Genomic DNA, 21,654 nt, shown 5'->3' with positions numbered 1-21,654 from the left:
TAAATAAAATCTTTAAAAAAAAAAAAAAAAGAAATGAGTTACAAGGAAAACCAGTGTTTTAGATTTTAGTCATTCTTTTAGGTGTGCAGTGGTATCTAATTATTATTTTAATTTAAAATTCCCTAATGACAAAAAAAAATCCCGAATGACAATGATGAACAAATCAAAGCCACAATGAGATATTACTTCACACCCATCAGGATGGCTATTATCACAAAACACACACACGCACAGAAAATAACAAGTGTTGGTGAAGATGTGGAGCAACCCGCAACCCTTATGCACTGCTGGTGGGAATGTAAAATGATGCAGCCACTACAAAAAATAGTTTAGTGGTTCCTCAAAAAATGAAAAATACAATTGCCATGTGATCCAATAATTCCTTTTTTTGGGTATATATCCAAAAGAATTGAAAGCAGAGACTGCAAGAGATATTTGTACACTCGCATTCACAGCAGCATTATTCACAACAGACAAAAAGTTGAAAGCACCCAAACTGTAATAACGGATGGATCTAGAAAGTATAATACTAAGTGAAATAAATCAGAGAAAGACAAATACCATATGATTTCACTCACACATGAAATTTAAGAAACAAATGAACATATGGGGTGTAGAGGGGAAAGAGAGGAAAACCAAGAAACTGACCTTTTTTTTTAAGATTGTATTTATTTATTTGACACAATAAAAGAGGGAGACAGCAAGCACAAGTAGGAGGGAGTGGCAGGCAGGGGAGAAGCAGGATCCCCACTGCGCAAGGAGTCTGATGTGGGGCTATTCCAGGACCCTGGGATCATGACCAGAACCGAAGGCAGATGCTTAACCAACTGAGCCACCCAGCCCCAAGAAACATACTCTTAACTACAGGGAACAAACTGATGGTTACCAGAGGGGAAATGGGTAGGGGATGGGTGAAATAGGTGACGGGGACTGAGGAGGGCACCTCTGATGAGGACCAGGTGTTGTACAGAAGTGCTGAATCACTATATTATACACCTAAAACTAATACTAGATTGTATGTTAAACTGGAATTTAAATAAAAACTTTTTTTAAAAAGATGAAAATCTAAGATTCTATGTATAGGATAAAATAGACCTTTTAACCAAAACAAGGTCAAAAACTACAAAGTCACACATCTGACAATTAAAATAAAAAATCTTACTCATCATATGGTTAAAGATACTATAAACAAAATCTGTAAAAGTCAAGGGATCATTTGGAAAATTATCTGTCACACAAATTACAGATCAATAGTTATAGATACTCAATTCAAAGACCTCTCATTAACATGAAATAACTAATGGACAAAGGATATGAACAGACAGATAAAAGGAAATTCAAATAGCCAACAAACATATAAAAAAGTGCTCAAATTCAGAGGCTATCACAGATACAGACACTAAAGTGACAATGAGATCATGTAATACTGATCAAACTGGCAAAAAAAAAATAGTAAATGATCTATGAGGTCAAAGGTTACTTCCCTACATTGCTGGTGTAAAAGAAAATTGTAAAGCCTCTTCTGAAAGCATGCACAAACATGAATGCATACATTTATATATGTTTTCATCAAAGGTTACCTCAGCAGGACAATGGGAATAATAATTAGGAGCTTTACTTTTTTATTTTTTTTTAAAGATTTATTTATTTATTTATTTGACAGAGATAGAGATAGCCAGGGAGAGAGGGAACACAAGCACGGGGAGTGGGAGAGGAAGAAGCAGGCTCATAGCGGAGGAGCCTGATGTGGGGCTCGATCCCACGACGCCGGGATCACACCCTGAGCCGAAGGCAGACGCTTAACCGCTGTGCCACCCAGGCGCCCCAGGAGCTTTACTTTTTTAAATCTTTGAGGCTTACTTCAAATGAAGGACTTTTCTAATTTGAAAAATGTAAATAAACTTTTAAAAGTTGCAGCAACATATAACTAAAGGAAATAAAAGAAGAGAGGAAAAGAACACTAACCACGTACATCCAAATATTGAAATCATGTTGTATACTTCAAGCTAACATGTTACATGTCACTTATACCTCAGTTTTAAAAAAAAAGATGCTCAAGAAGCCCATGGAGGATGCCATGTGAGAAGGAATTGAGGCTTCCTGCTCAAATCCAGCCCCACATGAGTCATCTTGGAAATATATCCTTAGCCCCCATCAAGCCTTCAGATGACTGCAACACTGGCCCACTGGCCAACATCTTGACCTCATGAGAGATTTCACGCCAGAACCATCTAACTAAGCTGCTTCTCAATTCCTGATCCACAGAAACTATGTAAGATATTATTTATTGTTTAAAAAAAAAGACAAATCTATTTGAAAACTCTTAAAACTATAGCCCCTTAATAATTCTTACTTAATATCTCCTACCATATCCTAATAATCAATGTTCTTACCACTAAAACAAAGAAACAAATATTCAAATAAAGTTTATTATTCATGTTTAAAAAAAAAAAACAAACACTGACCACTCTGCCTAGGCTGACCCGTGAGTTTGTCACTCAAGCCAACACATGCAACACCTTCAACATCTCTTTTTAATTATATCAAGCAAATAACATCCATGGGGATGCCACCGACCTGAGCTGTTGACAACTTCACTTGGTTCTACAATGAACTGCAGAGAGGCTTCTTTCTTCCTTAAAGAAACTGGAACTGACTTCGGATGAGATTTCTGGCACTGAGCCTAAAAGATATATAACATTAGATCTATTAAAAATTAGTAATTCTGATTAAATACATTTGTTTTTAAATTGGAAAGAAAAAACCAAGTATTTAAAAACAATAAACCAGCTGGAAAGGTTGCATACTGAAGTAACTACTTTAGAAAACAATTTGGCATTATCTGGTAAAGTTAAAATTTCAAATAACCTAACATGGAAACAATGCTGCTGTGAACAGCAAAAAACCTATTCTGACAGTAAATTGGATAAATTATTGTATCGTCCTATAACAACATCACACATTCAACAGTAAAATGACTAAACTACAGCAACAGAAATAAATGACTATTAACCAAAAAATCAAGTCACAGAAATATGTCATAATCTCATTTACATAAAGTTCAAAGTAAATGCATGTGAAACTATATATATATTTTTTAGAGAGTCACTCAATGGAGGAGTTAATATAGCAGGGCTGATCATCTAAAGAACTTGCTTACAGGGCTAGCCCTTGGCTGGCACCGGGGGACTTGGCTTTCAGGAGGTTTCCTCCATTACCAGCTGATAAGGTTGTGCCTACTATGCCAGCTGCCTAGACTGTGTAAAAATGTTATTTATAGTGAACACCTTTTTTTTTCCTTTAGGGAGTATAGGATCTTGGTGGGCAGAGGGTGCCTATGTAACCAGCCCCCAGTAAAAATGGGTTAAGCCTCAGAAGGCTTCCCTGGGCAGAAAGACAGTACACATTTCACTGCTGGAAGCAACAAGTGCACTCTGTTGGACTCTGTTGGGAATGTAGAAAGCCTGACAAGGATTCCTCCAGACTCTGCCTGATGTGTCTTTTTCCTTTTCCAATCTGGCTGTGTATCTTGACTACAGGCTATAATAAATCTCAGTCACAAACACAACTATATGATGAGTCTCATGAGTCTTTCTAGTGAAGCACCCAACATGTGGATAATAGTGGGACCTCTGTCAGAGGTAGGGGAGGAATGGTAAAACTAAAATAAAGGATGGGAATGATGAACAGAAAATTCAAGATAGTGGTTACCTTTATGCAGGGAGGAGAGGCAGAAGAACAGGTTCAAAAAGGGACACATTGATGCTGCAGAAGTATGGATATTTCCTACACTGAGGGATGGGTACAGAAGTGTTCATTTATATTATTTTAATACCTTACATAATATATATTTTCTTTTGTAAATTTGAAATATATCAAGTCATAAATTTTAAAAATCTAGACAAGGGAACGCTCATTCATACATTGCATGTGGGAAAGAAAACTGGTAAACCATCTTGCAGAAAAAAATTGACAATATTTAACAATTTCATTTGAAATGTGCACATCCTAGAGAAATTCAGTTCACAACATGTGCACGAGGAGGCATGAACAAAGATGTATATCACTGTGCATCACTGTAATAATGAATAGATGGAAACAAATCTACCAGTAGGGGAACATATAAATAAGGAAGCCACTGCACTGCTGTTCAGTGAATACACTATGGAACTCAATTACATAAAGAAACAAAAGCAAGCTTTCACTATATTCTATTCCTCTTAAAACCTCATTAGGATTTTTTAAAATGTATAAACCCAGAAGTATAAGGAGAAAGAGAAGGGAGTAGATGGGAGATGTCAACAAACTTTTCTTACATTGGAAAGCAGATCAGCAGCAACTAATCAGTCCAGAGAGAGCAGAAACATGCTAGCAATGGAGAAAATGCAGAAGGAGAAAGATTTATGTTTATGGAGGAAATGATAAGATAATTAATGAGATGTGTAAGGCACCTCTAAAAGAGGGGTTCCAAGTGAGGCCTACAAACAGAAGTTGTTAAAAGTAAGTACAAGAAGCAGTCAGAGTCACAGAGCCTCTCCTCTTCCAACCCTGGCATAATAAATGCTTACTCTTTTGAATTTCAGAATCAGAGAGACTATAGACTCACACCAGCTTAAGGTAGACTAATACAGTAAAAACAGAGATATTAAGTGGAAGCATTCAAATTGTACCTTCCCTCTGCCCCACCTGGCTGAGAACATTTGTAGTTAGAATCAGACTCCCAAGCAGGAGACATTTGTCAGAAAAACCTATCAAACCAAGTTAAAAAAAACCTGTAGATATTAATACCCGGACATTCACAATGACATCGCCCAGACAGATCATAGCACAGTAAAATCTACCAAGGCACAAATTTTACTATGCAAATAGAACTTCCTATCACCATTTTAGTTTTCCACTCTTAACTATGAAGAGACCACTAAGATTCACTGGACATCTGACTCTAGTACAAAAAGGCAATAAACAAAGTAAGCAAAAAAGGTACTTGCAGGAAACAGAAACCATAAAAAGAAATCTTAATAACAAGAGTTAGAGGAATCTAACATCAAGGAATATCATGAAATTTCAAATCATTAAAAGCGGGGACACCTGGGTGGCTCAGTCGGTTGAGCGTCCGACTCTTGATTTCGGCTCAGGTCACGATCTCAGGGTTGTGAGATTGAACCCCATGTCTGTACCAATGTCAATATCCTAGTTGTGATACTGCACTACAGTTTTGCAAGATGTTACCTTTAGAGGAAACTAGGTAAATGGTACATGGGCTTGCACTCCATTATTTCTTACAGCTGCTTATAAATCTATAATTATCTCAAAACAAAAAGCTCAATTTAAAAAAAAGGACAGTTTTCAAAATCATTTTATAGAAAGAAAGAAACCTGATCTCCTTTTAGGCAGATTGGACTGAAATGAACAGATCCTCACACTCTCAAGGATTGAGCTGGGTCAGTCTGAGATGAAATTTCAGTGAGACTCAATCCATTTGTAGTCTGCCCTGTTCTTCAGAATGAGGTCTCCTGGGAAACTGAGAGCCAGGTGAGTCACCTTAGCCCTTAAATATTGGGAGACCTCAGTCCTGTCCCTTGGGGGGTTTTGTTCAACTTTTTAGCCTCTTGCCTCAGACAGCTTCAAAATCTGGCAAGTGCCTACTTGTGGTGGGCCCCCGGCCTGCAACAGGATTTTGCCTTCTTAGCATAGCAAGACTATATATTTCACTCTACCTTTCTGGTCCAGGATTCTGTGCCACCCCCAGAACTTACAAAGTTAAGGAAAGTGCCTATCCATTTGGAACATCCCTGGAATCCAGTTTGTCATGCCATCCCAGCACAGCTGACAAAAACTGTGCCTTCCCACATAGACTCTCTCTGTGTGGGCCAGCCTAAAACCCTCAGCTTTTGCACCAATTGAGCTAATACTCTCAGTGAAGAAAATGACTAATAATCATCAACTCATCACAAGATTCTTCTCTCTTTGGAATTTTACCTAGGCTTTCTTCTTTCCACAGCTTCCCATGTCTCTAAAAATAGAATTTGTTTGCAATCTGTCCCATCCTACCTAGAAGTGAAACCTCTAGCATAACCTTGATACCAAAGCCCTATAAGAACATTTTGGGCTAAGAAATAAAAGATAATGCTGTTCATGAACATAGATGCAAGTACTTCAAATATCAGCAAACTAAATCAAAAAAGGTTAATAGTTTATGACCAAGTCAAATTTATCCCAGAAAACTTAAAGTTGATTTAACTTTCAAAAAACAGTATTATATAATTTATCACATTAAAGAAGGTCTCTCAATTCTGAAAGAAATGGATCTGTTTTCATTCCTTGGAACCAAAAAGCTATATATAGCTGACCCATGAACAAGGATTTGAACTGTGAGGGTCCACTTATCCACAATTCACAATTTTATTCCAATCTGACTAAAAGGAGATTAGGTTTCTATCTTTCTATAGAAAGAATATGTTAATCTATTTTCTCTTCCTTATAACTTTTTTTTTTAAGATTTATTTATTTATTTATTTATTTGACAGAGAAAGACAGCCAGAGAGAGAGGGAACACAAGCAGGGGGAGGAGAGGAAGAAGCAGGCTCCCAGAGGAGGAACCTGATGGGGGGCTCGATCCCATAACGCCAGGATCACGCCCTGAGCCGAAGGCAGACGCTTAACAACTGAGCCACTCAGGCGCCCCTCTCTTCCTTATAACTTAACACTTTCTTTTCTCTAGCTTTATTTTTTTTTTAAGATTTATTCATTTATTTTAGAGAAAGAGAGTGGGAGAGGGATAAAGGGAAAGGGACAGAGTCTCAAGCAGACTCCATGCTGAGTTCAGAGCCTGACGTGGGGCTCAATCTCACAACCCTGAGATCATGACCTGAGCCAAAACCAAGAGTCAGATGATTAACCAACTGCACCATGCAGGCGCCCCTCTAGCTTACTTTATTATAAGAATACAGTATATAATACATATATAAAATACGTGTTAATCAACTGTTTATGTTATCAGTAAGGCTTCTAGTCATCAGAAGGCTATTAGTAGTTAAGTGTTTGGGGAGTCAAAAGTTGTAAGTGTATTTTCAACTTCATGGGTGGGTCCGCAACCCTAACCTCTGTGTTGTTCAAGGGTCAACTGTATAATTAGGTGTTTATACAAGTTTCTAAAGAATATTATTTCTAGCACTACATAATTTTTCTCTCCAATTTGTATCGTACTTTTGAATAACTTGTCTTTATTCATTAGCTTCACAAACTCTATTTGAAAGTTTGCTGTTTTGTAGAGTTAGGTCAACCTATCCTCTTAAGATATAACCTTTTATAAAAGACTGATTCTCCTTATAGCAATAGATTAAATTTGGTTTTCAGAAAATAACCAAATTTGCCAACCTACATTAGGAACTTAAGCAGCTGCCCACTTTCCTAAAAACCTAATTCAACTATTATTTTAGGAGGGGTGAAAAATGATTGTGTTAATTTGATAATTCTACACCCAGACCTCCAATTTCAAATGTCAAGTCAAAATTTTCACAAAACACCTCTAAATTATAAAGAAAGTGAGCGGGAATACAGGACTCCCTTTTAAGAATAAGACTTAAACATTAACCAATTTCGTAACCACGAAACCAGCCCTACAGGAGATATTAAGGGGGGCTCTATAAAGGTAAAAAGGCCCCAAGAGTGATACAGAGCAGCAAGTCACAACCGATACAAAGACTTTAAAGAGAAATGGCATCATTAAAATCATATCTGTCAATAATCTCTATCAATCTAAATGGCTTAAACTCTCCCATAAAACGCCACAGGGTTGCAGATTGGATAAAAAGACATGACCCATCCATTTGCTGTCTACAAGAGACTCATTTTGAACCCAAAGATGCATTCAGACTTAGAGTAAGGGGATGGAGTACCATCTTCCACGCAAATGGACCTCAAAAGAAAGCTGGAGTAGCAATTCTCATATCAGATAGACTGGATTTTAAACTAGAGGCCATAGAGAGAGATACAGAAGGGCACTATATTATTCTTAAAGGAAGTATTCAACAAGTGGATATGACAATTATTAATATATATGCCCCCAACAGGGGAGCAGCAAGATACACAAGCCAACTCTTAACCAAAATAAAGAGACATATAGATAAGAACACAGTAATAGTAGGGGACCTCAACACCCCACTATCAGAAATAGACAGAACACCCTGGCAAAAACTAAGCAAAGAATCAAAGGCTTTGAATGCCATACTCGACGAGTTGGACCTCATAGATATATATAGAACACTACACCCCAGAACCAAAGAATACTCATTCTATTCAAATGCCCATGGAACATTCTCAAGAATAGATCATGCTCTGGGACACAAAACAGGTCTCAGCCAATACCAAAAGATTGAAATTATCCCCTGCATATTCTCAGACCACAACGCTCTGAAATTGGAACTCAACCACAAGGAAAAACCTGGAAGAAACTCAAACACTTGGAGGCTAAGAACCATCCTGCTCAAGAATGACTCGATAAACCAGGAAATCAAAAAACAAATTAAACAATTTATGGAGACCAACGAGAATGAATACACAACGGTCCAAAACCTATGGGATACTGCAAAGGCAGTCCTAAGGGGGAAATACATAGCCATCCAAGCCTCACTCAAAAGAATAGAAAAATCTAAAATGCAGTTTCTATATTCTCACCTCAAGAAACTGGAACAGCAACAGAGGGACAGGCCTAACCCACTGACAAGGAAGGAGTTGACCAAGATTAGAGCAGAAATCAATGAATTAGAGACCAGAACCACAGTAGAGCAGATCAACAGGACTAGAAGCTGGTTCTTTGAGAGAATCCATAAAATTGATAGACCACTGGCAAAACTTGTCCAAAAACAAAGAGAAAGGACTGAGATTATTAAAATTATGACTGAAAAGGGAGAGGTCACGACCAGCACCATTGAAATTGCAAGGATTATTAGAAACTTTTATCAACAGCTATATGCCAAAAAACTAAACAATCTGGAAGAGATGGAGGCCTTCCTGGAAACCTATAAACTACCAAGACTGAAACAGGAAGAAATAGATTTCTTAAATAGGCCAATTAACTATGAAGAAATTGAGTCAGTGATAAACAACCTTCCAAATAATAAAACTCCAGGCCCAGACGGTTTTCCTGGGGAATTCTACCAAACATTCAAAGAAGAAATAATACCTATTCTCCTAAAGCTATTTCAAAAAATAGAAACAGAAGGAAAGCTACCAAACTCATTCTATGAGGCTAATATTACCTTGATCCCCAAACCAGGCAAAGACCCCCTCAAAAAGGAGAATTACAGACCGATTTCTCTAATGAATATGGATGCCAAAATCCTCAACAAGATCCTTGCTAATAGAATCCAACAGTACATTAAAAGGATTATCCATCATGACCAAGTGGGATTCATACCTGGGATGCAAGCATGGTTCAACACTCGCAAATCAATCAATGTGATACATCATATCAACAAGAAAAGACTCAAGAACCATATGATCCTCTCAATTGATGCAGAAAAAGCATTTGACAAAATACAGCATCCTTTCCTGATTAAAACCCTTCAGAGTGTAGGAATAGAGGGTACATTTCTCAATCTCATAAAAGCCATCTATGAAAAGCCTACTGCAAGCATTATTCTCAATGGGGAAAAGCTGGAAGCCTTTCCCTTAAGATCAGGAACACGACAAGGATGCCCACTCTCGCCACTATTATTCAACATAGTACTAGAAGTCCTTGCAACAGCAATCAGAAGACAAAAAGGGATCAAAGGTATCCAAATCGGCAAAGAAGAAGTCAAACTGTCTCTCTTTGCAGATGACATGATACTCTATATGGAAAACCCAAAGGAATCCACTCCCAAACTATTAGAAGTTATAGAACAATTCAGTAAGGTGGCAGGATACAAAATCAATGCCCAGAAATCAGTTGCATTTCTATACACGAATAACGAGACTGAAGAAAGAGAAATTAGGGAATCCATCCCATTTACAATAACACCAAAAACCATGCGTTACCTTGGAATTAACTTAACCAGAGACGTAAAGGACCTATATGCTAGAAACTATAGATCACTTTTGAAAGATATTGAGGAAGACATAAAAAGATGGAAAAATATTCCATGCTCATGGATTGGAAGAATTAACATAGTTAAAATGTCCATACTACCCAGAGCAATCTACACTTTCAATGCTATCCCGATCAAAATACCGAGGACATTTTTCAAAGAACTGGAACAAATAGTCCTTAAATTTGTATGGAACCAGAAAAGGCCCCGAATCTCCAAGGAACTGTTGAAAAGGAAAAACAAAGCTGGGGGCATCACAATGCCGGATTTCGAGCTGTACTACAAAGCTGTGATCACAAAGACAGCATGGTACTGGCACAAAAACAGACACATCGACCAATGGAACAGAATAGAGAACCCAGAAATGGACCCTCGGCTCTTTGGGCAACTAATCTTTGATAAAGCAGGAAAAAACATCCGGTGGAAAAAAGACAGTCTCTTCAATAAATGGTGCTGGGAAAATTGGACAGCTACATGCAAAAGAATGAAACTTGACCACTCTCTCACACCATACACAAAAATAAACTCCAAATGGATGAAAGACCTCAATGTGAGACAGGAATCCATCAAAATTCTAGAGGAGAACATAGGCAACAACTTCTATGACATCGGCCAGAGCAACCTTTTTCACGACACATCTCCAAAGGCAAGAGAAATAAAAGATAAAATGAACTTATGGGACTTTATCAGGATAAAGAGCTTCTGCACAGCCAAGGAAACAGTCAAAAAAACTAAGAGACAGCCCACGGAATGGGAGAATATATTTGCAAAGGACACCACAGATAAAGGACTGGTATCCAAGATCTACAAAGAACTTCTCAAACTCAATACACGAGAAACAAATAAACAAATCATAAAATGGGCAGAAGATATGAACAGACACTTTTCCAATGAAGACATACAAATGGCTAACAGACACATGAAAAAATGTTCAAAATCATTAGCCATCAGGGAAATTCAAATCAAAACCACACTGAGATACCACCTTACGCCAGTTAGAATGGCAAAGATAGACAAGGCAAGAAACAACAATTGTTGGAGAGGATGTGGAGAAAGGGGATCCCTCCTACATTGTTGGTGGGAATGCAAGTTGGTACAGCCACTCTGGAAAACAGTGTGGAGGTCCCTTAAAAAGTTAAAAATTGAACTACCCTATGACCCAGCCATTGCACTACTGGGTGTTTACCCCAAAGATACAGACGTAGTAAAGAGAAGGGCCATATGCACCCCAATGTTCATAGCTGCATTGTCCACAATAGCCAAATCATGGAAGGAGCCGAGATGCCCTTCAACAGATGACTGGATTAAGAAGCTGTGGTCCATATATACAATGGAATATTACTCAGCTATCAGAAAGAACGAATTCTCAACATTTGCTGCAACATGGACGGCACTGGAGGAGATAATGCTAAGTGAAATAAGTCAAGCAGAGAAAGACAATTATCATATGATTTCTCTCATCTATGGAACATAAGAACTAGGATGATCGGTAGGGGAAGAAAGGGATAAAGAAAAGGGGGGTAATCAGAAGGGGGAATGAAACATGAGAGACTATGGACTATGAGAAACAAACTGAAGACTTCAGAGGGGAGGGGGTGGGGGAATGGGATAGACTGGTGATGGGTAGTAAGGAGGGCACGTATTGCATGGTGCACTGGGTGTTATACGCAACTAATGAAGCATCAAAACTTTACATCGGAATCTGGGGATGTACTGTATGGTGATTAACATAATATAATAAAATAAAATTAAAAAAAAAAAGAATAAGATTTAAAAACAACTAAAATAGATGTAACTATATTGTGTAATGCTTCATTCATTAAAATATTAAAGCTATACCAGCTCTTCTTTTTTACTTACCTCTTTGCTTGGTGACTGAATACAAATGTCTCCTATTTTAGGTGTTGAATAAAGCAATGATTTTGTAGAATTTGTGCTAAAATCATTGGCAAGACCTTAAAAAAAGCAAAAAAAAAAAAATTTTAAATAAATTCAGTATAAAATCTTTTGGTTGCAATTAAAAGAAGCCCTACGTGAAATGTGAAGAAGTCTGTCAACTCTTTAAAAACAATTAGTTTAAAATTAAGTACAGAAAATGACAAATTATTCTCATTTTTGCTACTATTATCCTCAGTGTAACAAGAAGTACATACAGGATTGCACATGTACTCAACATTTCTGGGAAAATATTTTACATATATTTAAATGTAGAATGCATTTGCTGAATTTAATATTAATTAATATGACAAATTTATATTTTCATCCAACCCAACCACAAAAGTCCATCTTGAGAACGCCTTACTATTTTCTTCAAAACAGTCTTGTAAGATTTCCAGTATGTTCTGGCCTTGCTTCGTATTAATGTCAGGTGCTCTAATAAGAAGGAATGAAGGGAAAATGTTATATATCATTTCCAGAAAATATCTGCTATTTATGTTACCATCTACTTTGAAAATGTCATATCCAATTATAAAATGTTATTTTACTTAATGGGAAAAATACCACCTTTACTATCTGAGGACAAAACAAGTACTTGCAAGTCCAAGAGTTTCAAGAAAAGTATCTGAAGCAGTATGTCATTATCTACCTTAACAATTATATTCCTTAATTGAAGAGCTACATCTAAAGCCATTTTAGACTACTGCTATATCTAAACAAGAATACAGATGGTTTTAAACAAATCCAATCAGTACTAAAACACTTCTTTAATAAAAACTCTATGGTCACAAGTCCTAACAGCTCCAAGTAACAGTCTTCCCTTCAAGTTCTCAAATGCATTTTTGATTTAATATTATTAACCTTAACAGCAGCTTATGAACCAGTATAAATTTTTCATTGTGGTTTCACATGCAGTTATAAGAAATAATATAGAGGAGATGCCCTGTTCACTTTATCTAGTTTCCCCCCAATGGTAACATTTTGTAAAAATATCCTATACTACCACAATCAGGATACTGATATCAATACAATCCACTAATCTTATTCAGATTTCTCCAGTTCTACATATACAGTTGACCCCTGAACAATTTGGGTTTGAACTGCATGGGTACACTCATACACAGATTTTTTTCAGTAAACATACTGAAAAATTTTTTGGATATTTGCAACAATTAGAAAAAAATCGCAGACGAACCACATAGCCTAGAAATACAAAACAAACATTAACAAAAAGTTAAGTATATCATGAATGCATAAAATACATGTAGATACTAGTCTATTTTATCATTTACTACCATAAGATACACACAAATCTATTATTAGAAGTTAAAATTTATCAAAACTTATCCACACAGAACATGTAAAGATGCAGTTTAAATCATAATGGTGTAAAATTAACCGTACTACATGCTGTACTACTGTAATAATTTTATAGTCACTCCTGTTGCTATTGTGGTGAGCTCAAATGTTAGTGAGTATCCCCTTAAAATGCCATCTAACACTAATCATCTCTGAGTGAGCAGTTCATCTTCTCCAGTAAATTGTGGATCGCAGTAAAAAGTGATCTCTCACAGTTCTCCCATTTTTCATTAGTTTAGTGCAATACCATAAACCCTGAATAACACCAGAGAACCCAACAAGGTACCACTAGTCAGGCTGGAAATGCTCCCAAGAAACAGAAAGACGTCATGATATTACAAGAAAAAGTTGAATTACTTGATATAGATCGAAATCTGCAGCTGTGGTTGCCTGCCATTTCAAGATAAATAAATGCAGCATAAGGATTACTGTAAAAATAGAAAAGGAAATTTGTGAAGCTGCCTTTGCAGCTATGCCACCAGGTATAAAACTTTGCATTTTGCAAAATACCTTTTTATCATGTACTGAAAATGCAGCTTTTATGTGGACTGCAGGACTTGTTCTAAGAAAGGCATAAATACAGATTCTAATATGGCTTGAGAAAAAGCAAAGTTATTTTAAGATATCTTAAAGCAAAAGGAAGGTGAAAGATCTAAAGCTGGAGAATTTAATGCCAGAAAAGGATGGTTTGACGATTTAGAAAGAAACTTGGCTTAAAAAAACGTCAAGATAACATGAGAAGAACCTTCTGTCGAACAAGAGGCAGCAGGCGAGTTCCCAGTTGCTGCAGCTTGGGTCATGAAATTGAGCTCCCCACTCAGTGCAGAGTCTGCTTAAGATTCTCTCCCTTCTCCCTCTGTCCATCCACTGCCCCCACCGCTTGTGCGTTCTCTATCAAAATAAATAAATAAATAATAATAATCACTAAAGTGGCACCTGGCTGGCTCAGTTGGTTGGGCTTCCGACTTTTGATTTCAGTTCAGGTCATAATATCGGGGTCATGAGATTAAGCCCCACATTGGGCTCCATGCTGGACATAGAGACTGCTTAAGATTCTCTCTCTCCCTCTGCCCCTTCCTCCCTCCTGCTTGCATGCCTGCCTGCACACACACTCTCAAAAAAAAGGGGGGGGCACCTGGGTGGCTCAGTCAGTTAAAAGTCCAACTCTTGTATATACGGAGCATTTCTTCTTAATCTAGTCATCTGCTGAAGGGCATCTAGGCTCCTTCCACGATTTAGCTAGTGTGGACAATGCTGCTATGAACATTGGGGTGCATATGGCCCTTCTCTTCACTACGTCTATATCTTTGGGGTAAACACCCAAGTGCAATGGCTGCATCATAGGGTACCTCAATTTTTAACTTTTTAAGGGACCTCCACACTGTTTTCCAGAGTGGCTGTACCAACATGCATTCCCACCAACAATGTAGGAGAGATCCCCTTTCTCCACATCCTCTCCAACAATTGTCTCTTGCCTTGTCAATTTTTGCCATTCTAACTGGTGTAAGGTGGTATCTTAGTGCGGTTTTGATTTGAATTTCCCTGATGGCTAATGATTTTGAACATTTTTTCATGTGTCTGTTAGCCATTTGTATGTCTTCATTGGAAAAGTATCTGTTCATATCTTCTGCCCATTTTATAATTTGTTTATTTGTTTCTCGTGTATTGAGTTTGAGAAGTTCTTTGTAGATCTTGGATACCAGTCTTTTATCTGTAGTATCATTTGCAAATATATTCTCCCATTCCGTGGGCTGCCTCTTAGTTTTTTTAACTATTTCCTTGGCTGTGCAGAAGCTTTTTATCTTGATGAAATCCTGCAAGTTCATTTTATCTTTTGTTTCTCTTGCCTTTGGAGATGTGTCATGAAAAAGGTTGTTGTGGCTGATGTCGTAGAGGTTGCCGCCTATGCTCTCCTCTAGGATTTTGATGGGTTCCTGTCTCACATCGAGGTCTTTCATCCATTTAGAGTTTATCTTTGTGTATGGTGTGAGAGAGTGGTCAAGTTTCATATATACAATGGAATATTACTCAGCTACCAAAAAGAACGATTTCTCAACATTTGCTGCAACATGGACGGCACTGGAGGAGATAATGCTAAGTGAAATAAGTCAAGCAGAAAAAGACAATTATCATATGGCTTCTCTCATCTATGGAACATAAGAACTAGGAAGATCGGTAGGAGAAGAAAGGGATAAAGAAAGGGGGGTAATCAGAAGGGGGAATGAAGCATGAGAGACTATGGACCTCTGAGAAACAAACTGAGGGCTTCAGAGGGGAGGGGGAGGGGGGAATGGGATAGGCTGGTGATGGGTAGTAAGGAGGACACATATTGCATGGCGCACTGGGTGTTATACACAACTAACGAATCATCGAACTTTACATCAAAAACCAGGGATGTACTGTATGGTGACTAACATAATAAAAAATATTATTATAAGAAAAAAATAAATGATAAAATGGTAAATTGGTATAAAAAAAAAAAAAAGAGTCCGACTCTTGGTTTTGACTCAGATCATGATCTCAGGATCCTGGGATCAAGACCCTAGTCGAGCTCCCCTCACAGAAAGGAGTCAGCTTGTCTGCCACTCTATCTGCCCCTCTCCCTGCTTACACACATGCGCTCTCTCTCTCTCTCTATAATAAATAAATAAAGCTTTTTTTTTTTTTTTAAAGAAAGGAAAAGAAAATCACTGCGGAGAAAGGAAATCTGCCTAAACAGATTTTAATGCAGACAAATTGTCCTATTCTAGAAAAAAATGTCATAAAGGACATTTATTAATAAGGAAGAGAAGCAAGCAAAGGATAGGCTAATTCTACTGTTTTGTGCAAATGCAGTCAGGTTTATAATCAGGACTGACTTATCTACAAAGCTGCTAAACCCCAGCTTTGAAGGAAAAAGATAAACACCAGCTGCCAGGTTATGGGTTGCACTATACCAAGAAAGCTGGGCAACAAGAACCCTTCTTATGGACTGGTTCTATCAATGCTCTGTCCCTGAAGTCAGGAAGTATCCTGCCAGTAAAGGCCTGACTTTTAAAGTTCTTATGATATTGAACAATGCCCCTGGCCACCCAAAACCCCAGGAGTTCAATACTGAAGGAGTCAAAATGGTATACTTGCTTCCAACACAACTTCTCTAATTCAGCGTCTAGATTAGGGGGTCATAAGGACCTTTAAGACTCATTACAGATGGTTCTCTAGAGAAAGGACTGCCAATGCTATGGAATATGGAACAGAGATAACATCATGAAAGTCTAGAAGGATTACAGCATTGAAGATACCATTACTGTTATGGAAAAGGTATGAAAACCATCAAATCTAAAGCAATAAATTCCTACTGGAGAAAACTGTGTGCAGATGTTATACACGACTTCACAGGATTTATGATAGAGCCAATCAAGAAAAATCATCAAAGAGATTGTGAATATGGCAAAAAAGGGTTTCAAAATAAGGATCTTGGAGAAATTGAAGAGCTAACAGACACCACACCAGAGGAATTAACAGAAGATGACTGTATGCAGATGAGCGCTTCTAAAACAGTACCAGATGATGTGGAAGAAGATGTATAAGCACCATCAGAAAACAAATTGACATCAGACAATCTGATAGAGGCTTCCAATTACTCAAGACTGCTTTTGACTTCTTTTATGAGAGGGACCTTCTATGATATAGGCATAGAGACAATGAAACTAAGGTAAACAGCAGAAGGATTGGTACCATATAAAACCAATTCTAGAGAAACGAAAAAGCAAAAGTCAGACAAAAATTATGATATAATTGCATTAAGTTACACCAAGCATGCCTACCTCTCCTTTTACCTCCTCCACCTCTTCTGCCTCTGCCACACCTGAAGCAACATCACCTCAACTCTTTCTCCTCCTCTTCGGCCTATTAAATGTGAAGATGAGGAGGATGAAGCTCCTCATAATCCCCCTCCACTTAGCTAACAGTAAATAATCAGCATGCCATTAATAAACTGCATATATGTGTATGTCTCCATGTGAAAATCTAGTAACCATATGGCAAAACGTATGAGACATTTTTGTCGTCGTTGTCATCATCATTGTCTAAGTATTCATTGTGTAGAACATCTTGGGCAAAACTTGTATGGAAGTGGATAGCCTACCCTTACATAGGCATAAGGTGAGTGATATTTAATATAAAATTAATAATGTGTTATCTCACTGCCTTATAACTTTCCTTTCAAAGAATTATATTACCATACAGTATGTCTCTCCTTACAGGTAAGGGGTTTTATAAAAATGTAACAATGTTTCTAAACTATATTATGAATACAACTATAATACCATATGCCGTAAAAATTTTATAACAATTCATGAATCATATTGATCATACCAGGCTACCATAAAGTAACCATATTGCTGCTGCTTTATCAATACCTGTTATACCTGTAAATAAATAGGAATCTTTTTCACGTCATTTTTTCATGTCTGATGTCTAATGCTAGTAATATATATAACATCTACAGTGTTTTGTACCATATAAGACTATATTAGTATAGGTAATAACAGACGATTCCTCTTGTAAACAGACAACAAAAACTTACTGTCATCAACACAGTACAGCACTGTAAATGTGTTTTCTCTTCCTTATGATTTTCTTAATAACATTTTCTATTCTTTAGCTTATTTTATTACAGAATACAGTGTATAATATACAGTATACAAAGTATGTGTTGACTATTTGTTATTGGTAAGGCTTCCAGGCAACAGTAAGCTGTTAGAAGTTTTTGGGGAGTCAAAAATTATGCGAGGATTTTCAACTGTATAGGGGTCAGCAACCCTAATCCCCAAGTTGTTCAAGGGTCAACCGTACTCGTTTATGCATTTATGTTCGTACTTAGTTCTGTGCAATATATCACATCTGTAGGTTCAAACATCATTACCACAGTCAAGATACTGAACAGTTCCACTCTACAAAGATCCACTATTGCCTTTTTATAACTTACACCCATGTTATCCTTTAGTCTCACCAAATAAGTTGCACCTTTGTAATATTACCATTCAGTTAGAGTGCTTTCCCCATGGCTATCATTTATTCAGAACTAAGACTGCCTCTTCCTGATCCGTAATTTATCGGCTGAATTTCTTTTCTCACTGCCGCAAAGTCACTACACAGCTTGCATTAATTATTTCTGTTAATATAAAAATCACTAAGTAGACTATACTTTACCAGTGGACACAGAAATCATTATGTTAGAAGTAATTTTTCTCTTTTCACTTAAAAATCACTTTCTGAAGATAGAAAGAAAAATGACCTTAAAAGCTTAAATATATAACTCACCTGGAAGGTCGGCAAAATCTTCTTCTGTAGTCATTTTTGAGATGATCCTAAAAGAAAAGTAAATCATCCAACTGGTGAAAATTTAAGTTCTTCATTTATTCATTCAGCAAGTTTTGGTAATTGCCCATTATAGTATAAAGAGGAATTCATCTGGATCAAGTGAAAGAGAACTTACCTCATATCTACTGTTTCAAAATCTTTGCTCACCCTGGGATTTATTCCACCTTTCTCCTTTTCTTCCACCTGCCCCCATACCTTTTCCACCACAAAATCCCAACTACCTGTCCTTCTAATAATTCAAATTGGTTAACTAGTAATATCTACTTATCTCCTTTCCTTGCAGGCAGTTCCCTCTTAAAAAACAGTTAAGCACTAAAATGACATAAAACAACAATGAAAAAGAGAATGGAAGACAGGACCATCTATTAACAAACAAATTTAACAAATTTCTAGAAGATGGAAAACAAATGGACTATGTTAATTGACAAAACAGAATAAAAGCAGTAGCAGCCAAAAGTAAGCTCGGAGGATCCAGTTTTTGATGAGGAGTAAAGCTGATCTGCCCAGGAAAAAGCCATAACAATGAAGAACTAGGAAAACTCGACATATGAAGGAGGAAAGAGTGAGAAAGGGAATGAACAGAATAACAGACCCCCATATCTTCTACCCCATAAATACAGAGCTAATTGGCTAACTGAATTTAAATTTATAAAAAAAAAAACTAAAAACCACAGAGCTAAAAAATTGTATTCTATTGTCTCAGTCTTAAATATCACCAGCATCTATGGATCACCAGACATTTAAAAGTCCCTAAACAACACAGGGAAATCAAGATATAAATTTTAAAAATGGAAAGAAAAAAAAAGGCTGAAAAGAAAACTGAAACCAAGAATGAGAAAGAAGAGCATAATCCAACATATAAACCTGTTGAATTATTATGTCGTACATTTCAAAGTAATGTAACATTGAGTGCCAACTCGGCTTCTATTTTTTTTTTTTTAGATTTTTTTTTTAAGGTTTTATTTATTTATTTGTCAGAGAGAGAGAAAGAGACAGAGCACAAGCAGAGGGAAGGGCAGGCAGAGGCAGAAGCAGGTTCCCTGCTGAGCAAGGAGCCCAATGAGATACTCCATCCCAGGATCCTGGGATCATGACCTGAGCCAAAGGCCGATGCTTAACCAACTGAGCCACCTAGGCATGCCTAGATGGGCTGACTGATTGATTTGAGGGAGAGTGAAAGAGGAGCATGAACAGGTGGGAGGGGCAGAAGGAGAGGGAGAAGTAGGCCCTCCGCTGAGCAGGGAGCCCAGTGTGGGACTAGATTCCAGGACCCCCGGGATCATGACCTGAGCCTAAGGTAAATGCTTAATTGACTGAGCCACCCAGGCGCCCCTCAACTAGGCTTCTATTAAAAAAACAAAAGGGAGAGAGAAAGAACACGTAAAAACAAAAAACAAAACTCTAATTAGTACCTGCAAGAGAGATTTGAAATACTGGACTCATAAAACAAAAGTGGTATACTATAAACACTGAGACCAAGAAAAATTCTTAAAAGCATGAATGCCTAAAATAAAAAATGCAATAATTATGAAAAAGCTAAGGATATTTCTGCGAGGGGGGAAAAAAAGACAAAAAATGAAGAGAAAGTAGAAAATGGGAGAAAGAATCAAACAAAGAAGATCTAAAAATCTAACTTCTGACCAACTGTTATTCCAGAAAGAACAAAGAAAAAGGAAAGAGAAATACTCTAAGAAAATACAAAAATTCCCTAAATCTGTAGGGCATAAATAGCCAGCATGATGAATTTAAGAGGATCCACACCTGGGACATAATAGTGAAATTTCTGAAAAATTCTAGAATGCTTCCAGAAAGAAAAAATCATTAATCCAACAAGGAAGCAACCCCATCACTGGGAAAAACGGGGAAAATAAAACACAGAGACATGCTGATTTTGGAAGTGGAGAGTGTATTTGAGATACTTAGGGTCCTATATTTTAATTGTAAAATCAATTCTAGTTGAAAACTGGGTAATAGGATGAACAGCATGCTTTAAAAAATATTATCAATACCAAATATGTATTGAGCCTCACTTTTACTTGGCCCAAATGGGACAGAAATGACACTCTCTTTACCCCACTCATGCTCTGACATCCTGAGATGAGCCACCCTCCTGACTGCACTCAAGCTCCAACACAGGACTCTGGGCCATTGTAGTTTCCCACCCACAAGGACCCCCTACCTTGCTTGGCCCCACATAAAGGCTTTTGGATTGAATTATTCAACAATGTGAAGACCTCTATTCGATTTTTAAAAACTTGAGAGCAGAAACTTTGTAATAAGCTAGTTTATATTCTTCCCAGAGCCTTGTCTAGTACATTATACACCACACAAATACCATTTTTTTATGTTTTCGATATGCCAAATAAGACCCAAAACTTAGAAGATAAAAATGTCTTTCTTTAAAGAAGGTGAGATATACAAGGGTAATGATTATAGAAGGTTGACTGAGGGCATGAAAAACAAGAAATGCAGTCAGTATGAGAACTGAGACTAATTTCAACCAGTCTAAGCTTCCCAAATTCTGAACAGCAACATCCTCAAGAAAGAAGAAATTCATAAAAGAAAGGCACAGATCACAATGAGAAAATATATTTATTAATATCATTGATGCTATTATCAATCACAGATTTTAAATCCATGTCAACATTTATCCAAATAAAACACTGATCATGGTTTAAAAAAAAAATTAAAAAGGAGAATGAGAGGACAAGCAACAGGCTGGAAGAAAATATTTGCAAAAGACACATCTGGTAAGGACTATTACCCCAAATATAGGAACAATGCCTCAAACTCAACCATAAGAAAACAAACAACCCACTTAAAAAATAAATGGCCCAAAGACCTTACACCTCAAGTAAGAAGATGTACAGATGGTAAATAAGCATATGAAAAGCTGCTCCACATCGGTCATCAGGGAAAAGCA

The 21,654-nt window shown here is 37.1% G+C and overlaps 1 protein-coding gene across 5 annotated transcripts in view; it reads right to left on the bottom strand.

The window, feature by feature from the left end:
• Positions 1 to 21,654, bottom strand: part of CENPC (centromere protein C) — a 90,756-nt gene that overhangs the window by 67,165 nt on the left and 1,937 nt on the right. For 4 of the 5 annotated variants that reach the window (XR_004628856.1, XM_034671738.1, XM_034671737.1 and 1 more), the window contains exons 2-5: positions 18,672 to 18,718; positions 12,373 to 12,443; positions 11,931 to 12,025; positions 2,578 to 2,683 (exon numbers count right to left, since the gene is read on the bottom strand). Coding sequence is in view for 3 of the 5 variants with exons in the window: in XM_034671738.1 (XP_034527629.1) it covers positions 2,578 to 2,683; positions 11,931 to 12,025; positions 12,373 to 12,443; positions 18,672 to 18,718 (319 nt within the window). In the remaining 2 variants the exon portion in view is untranslated. Of the gene's footprint in view, positions 1 to 2,577; positions 2,684 to 3,711; positions 3,792 to 11,930; positions 12,026 to 12,372; positions 12,444 to 18,671; positions 18,719 to 21,654 lie in introns of those variants that run through there. The other variant, XM_034671739.1, reaches the window with a different exon arrangement.

This window comes from Ailuropoda melanoleuca, chromosome 11 (genome assembly GCF_002007445.2).
Source record: "Ailuropoda melanoleuca isolate Jingjing chromosome 11, ASM200744v2, whole genome shotgun sequence".
In the NCBI taxonomy this organism is placed as follows: Eukaryota; Metazoa; Chordata; class Mammalia; order Carnivora; family Ursidae; genus Ailuropoda; species Ailuropoda melanoleuca.
Note: the sequence above shows the minus strand (reverse complement) of the source record. Positions and strands in the feature narration are given on the sequence as shown.